Source organism: Ixodes scapularis, unplaced genomic scaffold, assembly GCF_016920785.2.
Source record: "Ixodes scapularis isolate PalLabHiFi unplaced genomic scaffold, ASM1692078v2 PGA_scaffold10__122_contigs__length_95168666, whole genome shotgun sequence".
NCBI classification, from domain to species: domain Eukaryota; kingdom Metazoa; phylum Arthropoda; class Arachnida; order Ixodida; family Ixodidae; genus Ixodes; species Ixodes scapularis.
The window spans coordinates 71,868,236-71,880,935 of NW_024609836.1; the positions used below are offsets into that span (position 1 = coordinate 71,868,236).

Below are 12,700 nucleotides of genomic sequence, written 5' to 3' on the forward strand. Positions count from 1 at the left end.
TTGAACACATTTTCTACGGCTGATGACACCATTGGTCTGAAGCAATTGAGAACCGAAAGGACAAGAGCGTGCAATAACCTTGCGCGCTCTTCGTAATTGTTGGAATTAACGTCCAGTGATGAAGATGTTATGAACGCCCCACCGATTTACGGATGTTCCAAGCAAACATTTGAGTGAGAATCACGCACTTGAAAATGCCAGAAGGGGTCACGTGCACCCATTCAGCCATTCCTACCTCTAGAATTTCATGTCGTCATTATCCGACGCTCTTGACCAGTGTCGGCACAGAACACTTCGAATGCCGCAATGCAATGAGTTCAAGGATAAAGATTGGCACGCGGCATTCTAACCACGAATTTTGCAGGGACTCATGTTTGCATAGAGTCTACTGTCTTTAGCATGATGTATTAGCGGTGAGAGCCGGGTTTTAATGGATGGCTCGCTGCTTGGTAAGCAGAGGGAGTTCTGGTGGACGTCAGGTTGTTTAGCCATGATGGCAATATTTGTATAAAAAAACAACAACACGCATTTGAATTTTGTTTTTTCATCGCGGTTAAGCTTCGTATATCTGTAATAAGACGATATGCGGGGTTCAGAAAGTTTGTCTTATATAAAATGTCGCCGAAGTTAAAAGGTTGTTTACTCTGTGGGCTGAGTGCGAACGGTGTTCATATATCGCTTCAGTGCGTTATAGTGTCAATAATGTCTCCAAAAAGAAATCTAGTTCGATTTTGAATTTTGTACAATAATCGAAAAAAGTCTATAACCTCGAAGCTCTTGCGTAACCACGGAGTTATGGGCTGAATAAAGTAAAAAAAACCTTCTATGATTTACGTCCCTCCTATTCGAAGAAATGACGCAAAGAACGCAACGAAGGTGCGAAAAATAAAATAGAGATTTTTGCTATTCTCGGTCTCCGTATCAGCGCCATTTCATCACCGCTTTGAATAACCCCCTCCCGAAAGCCGTAGAAAAAGAAACTAAAAAAAAGAAAGGCATAAACCACAAAGAAGCTGTCGAAAACTTCTCAACCTTGGAGTCGAACCATGGTCCTTCCGTCAGCGGGTCGGAACATGCAAGCACCCGAAAGTAAACAAGACATAAAGAAACACCGCCCCGTCCAGGAACGCTTGCCAGGAAGCTCGGTTCCTTCAGAAGCAAGCACAGGTTCCGTCTCGGACGCTAAGTAGGCAGCCCACCCAAGATCTAGCGCAACCTAGCGGCCACAACAGCAGACAGGTCCTGCCGACTACACATCTATCGGGCTAGGGCAAAAGAAAGAGGCGGCGGCGGCAGTCTGCGAACGCGAGCGTTTTGGAGCCAAGCCCCGGCGCGTTCAAATTTAGAAGGTTTGGGAGGCTCGTGTCCGGATCTTTCTCTCCTCCGCGGTGTGCCTCGCAGAGCTTGCGGCTGGCAGCAAGGGTACCACGAGCAAGCAGCAGTGCCGCGGACAGATCGCGAGTCAGTCGCGACCGAGGGAGCGGCAGATCGACGACACCCAGCGGTGCACCGACGGACGGTTCTTGCCGAGGACTAACAAGCACAGGAGCCTTGCGGCAGCACGACAAAACGCTCTGTGCCGGGTAAGTGAAATAGATATACGGTTTTGGATTACAAGATGGACACGCCGCCTTTGGAATGCTTACTTCCGCGATTCGAACGACAAAGGTGCGCTGTGCTGCTACACGTAAACTTTGACCTTGAAATCTTCCAGACAGCCGAAAGACCCGTGGATGGCTGCATTTGCACCACGAGAAAACAAATAATAATAATTTTCATTTTTTATCATAATGGGTGCGCAAAGCTTAGAATGAGCTCGAAGCAATATTTCGTTTAAAGCTCTGGTTTCATATAAATAACGTGCTTTGCATATTAAAAGTATAGTGAACGAAAAGGAACGACCTCTATCCGTGTTTCAATGATCACACAGCCGCGAAGCACGCCCTATTAGGAATTTTTGTTCTGTGTTAGTTTAGACAGCGGGAAGTATAGTCAGTGCCTATGGGCGTGTGGTGTCTGCTGTGGATGAAACTTTTTTTGCCAGTGCAGTACAACTGCTAGCATGGGATCTCTAACGGCCATCGCGCAGTAGCGACACAAACCCCGGTACGAGGCTCGTCAGATCAAAACGGGCCGGGGGGGGGGGGGGTTAGGGGTTACACGCATAAGGAACGAGGTCTAGAACATTCTGCGAGCAACGAGGCAGTTTTCTCTTCTGTCATTCTCATCGTAAGCGACGACCTTGAAAACCGGCACGTCAGTCTTGACCATTTTCTCTTCTTCTCGGTGATCCTCAGGGGGCGGTGAGGCCGGCGAGATGGCCTCGTGGCAGAAGCAGCAAAAGGAGCTGCACCAGCAGCAGCGAGACCTGGAGCAGCAGCAGCAGCGAAGGCTCCAACAGCAGCTGGCCAGCACGCACGTCCTGAGGCAGTCCTCAACCGATGGAGTGCCCGTTCCGAACCAAGTTCACGTGCCTCCAGCGGCCACGACACCCAACGTCTGGAGCCCACGTGGAGCTCCCCCTCAATCCGCCGCCAATGTCTCCCGGGACACGAGACACCAGCATCCGCCATCCAAGGCACCTCCGCCAGTGCATCCGAGACCAGCCAGGGTGCCGGTGCAAACGGCGCAACCGGTGATGCAACCTCCGCCACAGATGCAGCAGACGTCTCCGCAAGTGCAACGTCACATGCAACCGTCGCCCAAGATGCCGTCTTCGCCGCAGATGCAACGAATGCAGCCGATGCAACAGCAACAGCCGAACCAACCGACCCAAACGATGACGACCGTAACGACGACGAGACGTGTGCCCCTGGACGTGGTGCCTCAGCCGTCTGGACAGCGCGTCTGGACCGAGCAGCCCGTCAGCGAGTACCAGGATCCCGGTGCCCCCAGCACGGCGCAGGTGATCGCCGCCCAGTCTCAGGACTACGTCGACGAGAAGGAACTGGAATACCGCATGGCCATTCAGCAGCTCCAAGGTAAGCGCGACGGAAAGATGACCAAGTCCTTAAGCGTAGTTTCATCTACACCGCTGGTTGCCCACGCGTGAGTCAGACAAGCTCTCATACGGAACGCGCCACCATATTGACGACTAGCAAGCGCAGTAATTGCAGACAACTGGTGCGTCACTTTTCCGCGTAATAAAATGTGTCAGCCAATAACCGTCATTGTCACTGACCACTAGGGCGTGGCTTTTACGATTAAGCCTCTTGTTTTATGATTGGCTCTATGGAATTCTCATCGGCTTACGTGGTACTCTCATTGGCTGCGGGGCAAAAAGATGCTGAATCACTGAGATGTGGACATATGTGCGGTGTCTGATGTCCGTTCAAAAGCTCTACTGTGCATGGTCAGAACGCGTTCTATATGCAGGCCAATAGACAAAGATGGCGATTAGGTTTATTCATCTGTATAGACACATTCTAGAGCATCGAGATTCGCTACCGTACCTCCCGTCGTTGAGTGACATTTGTTCGTGTGACGCGAGCGCTGAAGAGAGGCTATAATAACTGACAGGATGAGAGCTGCAGGGCGTCTCCTTTAGTTGCCCGGCCTCCAGCATGGGCCCGTTGCCTTCCGCCGTGCTTTGGCTGCATGCGCGTGCACGCTCGAAGATCTCGCCCTGGATTCGGAACAACCGAAAGGACTCCCTGGCGTTCCCATCCCGTCAGCGGCTCCAGGTTATCCGGCACGCGTGCGTGGGCCGCGGGCGCCGACGTGCCCGCATGCAGACGCCCGGTGGATCGGCCGGAAGCCTGTGGCTGGCCAGCGCTGCTATTCCGGGATGCCTTTGCTCCTTGACGGCGTCCGGCTCGCATGGAGGCTAAACTTAGCGCGCCGTCTCGGTGTGTGAGCTTGCCTGCCGCGCCGCATGCACGGTTGAAGGATGGGTCTCCCGCCGACGCGCGACGCACAGTACTGTCGCCGGTCGTGCCCGGCTCCTTGGCGGACGTCCACTGGTGTTTGGGCCCGCCCAGCCGGCCAACGCTTTGACGGGGGAGGCTTCGATGTGGATCGACTCCTTTTCGAGATCTTGTTGACGTTCCGATGTTAGCCTTCAAACATGGCTGGCATAAGATGTCACGTCAGAGGGTCATTATTATAAGCTCGTTTCATTTACCTGCACTTCTTGCACCGGTACAGAGAAGTGTAGGGCAGTGTACTTCCGGTATGTATATCCAGGTACGACCGGAAGTGCACCGCCCTACACATTTCTGCACCGGTGTAGGACGCCGATCTCACTACCCCTCCGCCCCGACTACGGTAGTGGTTTTGGCGTACGCCAAAATCAATACCGTAGTCATTTCGGAGTACGCCATAGTCAATACCGTAGTCTTTTTCGCATACCCCAAACACACTACCCTTACGCCAAATTCAATACCTTGAATAACGTCGGCTGAGCAGGGGTTGAGCTCCGCATTTCGCTAAAACTGGCGGAAGTAACTTTCTGCAGCATAACACCCTGATTGTTTGTTGTTGTTTGTATGAGCGGCGGAACGCGCGCGGCAGGCGTTAATTAATTGTGATTAGCGTTGATACGGCTGACGGCGCGCAGAGCTGAAGGGCACAAGCAAGGAAGCTTGGAGTGATTCTGTGTCGATGTGATTTGACATCGCTTCTTTCTGGTTCTTCGATCATGGTGCAAATGCAGGTGCCCGACTCCCGAGCGATTCGAAGGCAAGAGTGGTAGCCTGTCCGCTGGTCTTTCAATCGCATGCTCTGTCGTCATTTTGGGCACAGCGGAAGAAAATAAGACGTTCACTATTTTAAATAGCGTGCGATCGGCCTGTCTAGGTTCTGGCGACACCGTTTCAGGCTGTAGACGAGAAAATTTAGCCACTACAGTACGACTGCTAGCCTGGGGTCTGTGCCTCACAACAGATCGAAACGGGTAGGGGTGGGGATCCCTGGCAGCGGGACCTTTCGCCGTACGAGCTGCGGTGCGCTAACACACTCGATTTCCGATACCCCCTTGGGTCACAGCGCTTGCTGAAAGAAGTTTGGATCGTTTTACGCAGATTTTGCAGTGCGTACGAGACGCGCAACAGCTACGTACTACGTCCTAGATGCCCAAACTGAGGCTCGCTACTTGTGCGCGGCTGTCGTGATCTGCAGCTGGGAACAGTATGCTCGCCATGAAAACGTTGCAGTGAGAAGTACGGAAAAGTAATACTATAAAAGTATAGTATCTAAAACTGGCTTACATTGTCACTGAACATATGGAAATAAAACTGATTAGGAATGCCGATCAGATGGGTGTTATGTGTGGCGTCGCGTCGGCACAGGAATTCAAACTGGTTGCCCCCACCCCCGCTCCTAAATTCTTCCAATGCTGCTGGCAGCTTTTTTATATATATATATATATATATTGTAACGTTAAAGGCCCCAACAGGAGCATTACATAAGGAGTGTGTGTGTGTGTGTGGGGGGGGGGGGGGGGGGGGGAAGTACTTGAAAAATACAAAAGATCAACATATGAACAGACAGGTGGCTGATACCTACAGGGCTGGTGAGTAATATAAACAGTGAGAACAAGTGTGTGTGAAATAAAACTGGTACATAAATACACTTGCTAAAAGAGTAATCGAAGCATTGCGGAACAAGACTGGGTTACCTATTGCCAGACAAAACCAGGGTAATCACCGACTCACACCAAGCATACCGGAGCTTCCAGTCGGGCTCGGTGCCCTGAAAAGCGCTGCAGGTGCTCAAAAACAAAAGACTCCCAAAGGAGCCCATAGAATTTAAATGGGTACCTGCCCACTCCGTGGTAGAGGGCAACAAACTTGCTCACCAGCAGGCCTGCACGCTGACTCACCGGGCCACAGCCATGGAAGAGGTGCAGGACCAACCCATGGTGACCTAAAAGGAAATACTAGTCGCACTCTACTGCAAGACCCTAGATGACGCGTTGCTGACACATGAGGAAGTTCTTCACCCAGGGATGAGCAGGCACAAAGAACCGTCGGTGAACCTGGATCTGAAAAAAAATGCAGCACTGCGTTTTTTGAAGGCTAGCCCTGTTCCGTTTGCAATGTGTACCGCAGTGGAGGCAGAACTCCGGATGCTCCAAAGCTAAGGCATAATCGAGCCAACACAACACTGAACGCTGTTGAAAAACTGGCGGTAAATCTGATGCGGGCTGTAACAAATTTTGTGGTGAGCGTGCTTGGAGGCACCATTTTTTCAACAGTGGACCTCACTAATAATAATAATAATAATAATATTTATTTGCACGAGAAAGTTTGCCCACTCAGCGGCGTGCGAGGCTAGACAGAAAGGTTAATACCCTTACGCATGTGCGCCTGCTAGCCCGCCGCTGAGTAGGTATAAACATAAACAAACTGTAGTCGTAAGTACAAGATAACACATATACACGTATGGAAACAATGAATAATCAGAGGGGAAGATAAGAAAACTCGCTGTGCCCCAACCCACCCCCACGCAGACCACGGCAGAGGCCCCAGCCACAAGGCATTCCACTAGCTGTGTGTGACAGTGGAGACAGCAGATATGCTCACCATAAACACCATCAAAGGACGACACAGAGTGAAAAGGATGCTCTTGAAAATTTCGGCTGCCGCGGCAATTTTTCAGCTCTGCAAGGAGACAGTCCTAGCAGGAAAACCCATCATGGAATTCTACCTGGGTAATGTTGTTGTGACGATCTGGAACGGTCATCAAGATAAATGGGCACCGTGCTCAGGAAAGACGTGTCAATGTCATCAACTACCATGCCAAAACTACTTCTTTTATTTCGATCATGAGCGCTCGCACGAGCCGCTTCAGAGCGATGTCTCTTGCAGCTCGTCACGTGCCAAGGGTTTTAAGTGTCGACCTGATATCACGCTGCCATGCAACAAATATTAAACAAATACTGCATTGAGCAATATGCACATGATTAAATAATGATATAAATATGACGTGATAAATGAGAAAAAAAACTTATCAAGTTTACAAAATTCAGTCCCCAGGTAGAGGCTGCACAAATTTGACGACCGGCTTCAGTTTCTCCACATGCGCTACATTGCGGCCAGTATCGTCCACGAGTTCAAGCTCGTAGTTCACGGGAGAGAGCCGGCTCACGATTTGGCGAGGGCCAGTAAATCATAGTGTTGCCTTGACTCTGATCAGTGGGCTCTCCTACAACTCGAGCTAGTCCTTAAAAAGAACATACATGTGCCACTGTCAAAGTCGCTTTCTTGCTTTTCTTGAGCAAGCTTGATTTGTCTGGAGGTCACCTTCCGAGCTGCGTACCGCTGTCAAATGTGTCACCAACGTTGGTGCTGCGGGTTGACAACTTTCTAAGGTTCTGAGACAGAAGTCCCCCGGCAAAAAAAGGCTTAATCAACGGAAAATGTGGTCAGTGTTCGCATTGCTGAGCTTAATTGTCTTGATGCCCACTGCAGCACCAGAGGTGATGTAACAAACTACTAATGACACCTTCCAGGCGGAAGGGGCATCAGGTTTTCACTTTTCTCCGTCAACAATGCAACAGACTCAAAGTGCCGTTGCCATTCCAGAAATTCTTGGGTCAGCTCTTGCCGGCATCACGTGACAAAGTGGCCGCGTCTCTTACAAATGAGACGGAGTGGACGAACTTCAGGGTATTGGGACGAAGAACATTGAAAGTCCCGCGAAGTTTTTGACACATGCTGAAGCGACACATGCTGCTTCTTTTGCTTCCCTGTTGCAGAAGGGTGCTGGTGACGATTGCTGTCGTCAGCGTTCCGATGAGGCGGTGGCCGGCCCTGCTTCAAGAGCAGGAAGGAGTGCGCTTTCTTTGTCCCTGCACAGCTTGCACTCGCTCTGCAGCGAGAGCCAAAACCGGTGTCTTTGGTTGGCCGAAGACAACCTGCTCAAAGCAAAGGAAAGAGTCCAGCAACTCATTCAACGAAGCGAAGTGCCTGTCGAAGCATGCTTTCGTGCTTTGTGGAAGAGTGTGGCCAGGATAACCTTGCATTTCTCCGCCTTCGTCTCTGGGTAGCTGCACTCATGGATGAGCTCCAGTAAATGGAAGGCGGAGTCGGTGCAGGACTCTCCCGAGTGCTGACTTGTGCTGAACATCTTTTGTTTTGCCTCAGCTTCGTTGTCCAGGTTGTAACGACGACGGAAAGCTTTCTTCATTTGCTCCTACATTGTTAGCTTGGCCGTCTTGAGGTGGTACATAATCTACATGGAGTCCTTAGATGGTAGCTTGGATACAATCAATGGGATGGCCTCACCTGGTGCAACTTTAAACGTCTGGAACCTGAAATTTATCTGGTGAAACCAGGCGATGATGTCCGTGCGCAGCTGAGAAACCGAGCTGACAGTGACGTTGGTCAGCGACTGCAGTGTCTGCGACTGACTCAGCTTGAACAGGAACCCTCTTCCTAGGTGCTTTGGACCTTTCTTTCTTAGCGGACTCTTGGAACAGTGTTTGTCAGAGTCCACGCTGCACGAAAACTCCGAGGACGAGGTTTTCGGCATCCTTGCCTCGAGCTGAACAAGACGATCCATGATGCTGACAGGTGCCAGCAGGCAAATTCAGTGTTGCCTGTAGCTGTACGTTGAAGAATCTGAACGCAGACATTTTGAGCAGACTGCCTTTCTTGCGGGCAAGGATGAGCCCAACCCTACCACAGTTCTGCTCATGTTGCAAGCGTTGACAAGGGCACTATAGTCTGTTGCAGGTCAAGAATAGCATGAGAGTGGAGAAGAGGAAACCACCTCTACTTGTCATGATAGGTGGCTTGCTTCTCTCCAGTGTTCGCTCCGCCAATGATGAGAGAGAGGGACAGAGACTTCTCCTGCTATTCTTGACCTGCAGGAGACTCTAATTATGTTCCAGAAGCTGGCAGAAAAGACCACATAGAATTTCACCCTTTCGCACGTGTCTGAAGCAGTTCAGAGTAGAAATGTCGGAGGCCCCAGAGAGGATATTTTTGACCTATTCAAGGGTTTTGTTACGCTGCTGCTGCCGCTATTCATTCTGAGAACTGCAGTCCCCTGCACGCGCGATAACCCTGCTGTGGGCCTGTGCGTGCAGTACACGAAACGACACCACCTGTCTTGTGCACAGCCGTCTGTCCCCTGTGAGCAGTTATGACGTCACCAAGCATGTGCACAATAGCTGGTGAGATCAGTGTGTTGGTGACATGATGTTGTTTAATGCAGGGATCATGTGTTGTGATACCAATGGATCCACGGTCTGGGTCGCTGACTCTGGTGCACTCCGTATACCTCAGAATCATCGCCATGAAAGCCTGTGCCAGAAGCTATATATCTAATGGCCAGGAATTGGGGAAAATAGCATATATGGGTGTAGCACTATATGGTCCCAGACAATATGGTCCCAGACAATATGGTCCCAGACAAAATGGTCCCAGACAAAATGGTCCCGGGCGAAATGGTCCCGGTCAATATGGTCCCAGACAAAATGGTCCCGGACAATATCATCCCGGACAATATGATCCCAAACAATATGGTCCCAAGCGCAAACCTGGACAAAATGGTCCCGAGTAAAATTTCTGACACATTTGACGCACTGTCTAAAATGTCACTGATATCTGCAGCGATTACTTTTAACGGTCTATTCGTCACATGTCGATTCGTCATGGGGGAATAAAGGCAATCTACCGTGCAGATACCGCATGTTTTGATGCAATGTTAGAAAATATTAATGGAAAATAATAAACATGCTTTTGAACACATGACATGTTTTATTACGTTCCCACAAAAAGTCTACCCTTCTTTGATGCTGTTTAGCCTCAGCAGCCCTTGCGCCATAAAAACCCAATCCAGTCCAAAAGGTCTACGATCTTGAAACGGCACTTGGCCCACGCCTTTCAGAGGGTACGTCATTCATGATACGGCTCAATTGTTTGTACTGTATGCAGATTGTTTGAAGTTTCTGTTGCATTTCTCGGTAGACTGGTTGAAACTCAAGTTGAACACACAAAAAGTAGAACAAATGGCGAAAATTATGCGTGAAAAATATAAACTCTAGATTGACAAACGGCTCGCAATATAAGTATTTTGCGAATACATTTAATAACATACCTGTGAAGACCAAGCAATTAAAAAGTAACTTTAAAATAACCAATGGCTCATGTCACGAATGTTTACCAAAAATAAATACATGCAATCTACAAACCTGTGAAAAGCAAGAAAAAAAAAATGCAGTGAAAACAACATGGGACCATTTTGTGCGGCCTGGCACTTGGGAAGTGGGAACCATTTTGTCCGGGACCATATTGTCTGGGATCATAAGGTCCGGGACCATTATGTCTGGATCCCATACTCAATGCCAAACAACCAGAAAGCCAAGCTAAAAACACTGACATTGAGAATGGCCAACATCCTGGAATGAAATTCATATAGGCTTTACTGGTTCAGTGTTGAAAAGCATTTCAGGTTGTTATACACCTAATGGCTGAGATAGCAGCATGTCGTCGAGCGTAGTAATCAAGGATTTATGGTCTTTGTTAGACACAATTGAAGTGTTAATAAAGGTTTGTTTGGGCAGCGGAGCTGCTTTAAGTTACCATGATTTATTGCATGAATATCATCTGAGTCACCAGCGCACCTCATCATCGGCAACTCACAGGCTGAGCAGATGGTACAGGAGCTCAAGCAACAATTGCAAGGGCAACTACGCACGTAGATCAAAAAATTTCAGGTTTATGATTGGTTAAACGTCATGTAGGTACAACTGCGCAAAACAAAGAGGACTAAGGAAAGGAACAAACACCACAGGACGAACGATGCACTAGTCCTGTGGAGCTAGTCCTCGTTGTTTTGCGCTGTTTTATGTTTAGCCTTCAATAAAGTGACCAGATGTCTCCATTTAGGCGGGGACAGATAACGCTTTTCCGACCAAGGTCGCTGTCCCGCCAGCGGGCTTGTGGGACAGCGCGCTTTTTCTTTTTTTTACGGGCGAAGCTCCTTAAGGGGTATTCACACGAGGGAGAAATCCCTGGGATTTCTCCCCGGCACGCGCATGCCACGACGAAAACGTCAGGCTTTGCGATGTGCCAAAGCCTCGCGTTTTCATCTCGTGATGCGCGCGTGCCGGGGAGAAATCCCCGGGATTTCTCCCTCGTGTGAATACCCCTTTAGGGGCTAGCCATGTCCGTATGTCCATCCGATGTCCGGCGTCGGGTGCTCGTGCTCACGAGCACGTGAGCACATGCTCCCGTGCTCGTGTAGGGCAAAAAACAACCGCATCTCCACGTGCATGGTGAATGATGTTGATGGGGCGAAGCTCTGGTGGTGCTTGTCTGCGTAGACGCTGAGCCGCAGCATGCCGAGCCTTTCGTTAGTTTTCATCCATGTCACGCTGCGGTCGACCGCAACGTGACATATGGATGAAAACTAACGAAAGGCTCGGCATGCTGCGGCTCAGCGTCTACGCATGCAGACAAGCACCGCCAGAGCTTCGCCCCATCAACATCATTCACCACGTGGAGATGCGGTTGTTTTGGGTAGCGGACATTTCATTGAACGCCGTTTCATCGAACGCCGTTTCATCGAATGAATGGACATTTCATCGAACGCCATTTCATCGAACGCCGTTTCATCGAATCGCTAAGGGCCGTTTCATCGAATTTCTCTGTATCGAGTTTTGGGGCATAACAGTGCTTTATAGATGTTTTACCTTACATTTGTTAAGACAAAAGTAGTCACTTGTGAAACTGTGTTTAAGGTGGAGTCAAACTACTAAAAATAAAAACCATTGGTATAAAAAGAAATAAAAACAAATGGGTATGCGACTTACTGAAAAGTTTTACTCGTGTACACGACAGAAAACATGACACTGGAGGTAAAGGATTGACACTTCAAACACTTTTAGGTTTCTGTGTCATTTTTTTACCGGCAGTCTGGGGGTTTCAGTAATGTGCAATTCACACCAGCTCGTTTGCACATTTACGTTTAGTTGTTTATTCACGGAAAGCATTTAACTGCCAGGGCAGCACGCTTATAACATAACGATACTCTGCCAGGAGAGCACACAAAATAAAACATAACGATACTCTGATTATCAGCTTTATGCTCAAATTGAACGTTTCTGCTTTTTTTTTTTAGTTTTCAAACTATACAGAGACAAAAGCTGCACAAAGTTTCAGCCAACATTGTTCCGGGCTATAACCTGGACTGGAATCACCTCCCCTTCACTGTTAACTTTATCAACGGCCCTTTTGCCTATGAATGATATTCAGGGCGCTTTCTTATGAAGGCCAACCCGCACCAGACAATAGTAAAGCCCTGGCTGTACTCTGTCACCGAAGAAGACAAGAACCCTTTCGGATCCTCACATAACCCAAGGTTACACGTACACGCTGTCAGACAATAAAACACTACCCGCTTCCCAGAAAGCACATCATGCTTTTTGTTGTTGTTTTTTTTTGTCTCATTTTTAATTGTTTTATGTGACATGGAGTGGGGTCATTGTTTTATGGAGGCTTTCTTCTCGAAGCAGGATATGTTCACAATGGAACTTATCTCGTCACTGCACTCTGTGATTTAAAAAAGGGAGAATTAGATGACGTTGTGTATAAAAATTAAAATAAATTACAAAAATATTACAGGCTGTAACGGCACTCAATGAAAGGGCGTTCGATGAAACGGCTTCGATGAAACGGCGTTCAATGAAACGGCGTTCGACGAAATGTTCGGACCCAGGTTGTTTTCAATTCGGCTGCCCCGAACCCAG

At 49.0% G+C, this 12,700-nt stretch overlaps 1 protein-coding gene across 1 annotated transcript in view; it reads left to right on the forward strand.

The window, feature by feature from the left end:
• The first annotated feature begins 1,790 nt into the window (after positions 1–1,790).
• The window catches only part of LOC120847718 (alpha-actinin-1), a 100,204-nt gene continuing 89,294 nt past the window's right edge, over positions 1,791–12,700 (forward strand). Inside the window, exons 1-2 of the mRNA XM_042288595.1 lie at positions 1,791–1,794; positions 2,298–2,981. Of these exons, the coding sequence (XP_042144529.1) occupies positions 1,791–1,794; positions 2,298–2,981 (688 nt within the window). The remainder of the gene's footprint in view (positions 1,795–2,297; positions 2,982–12,700) is intronic.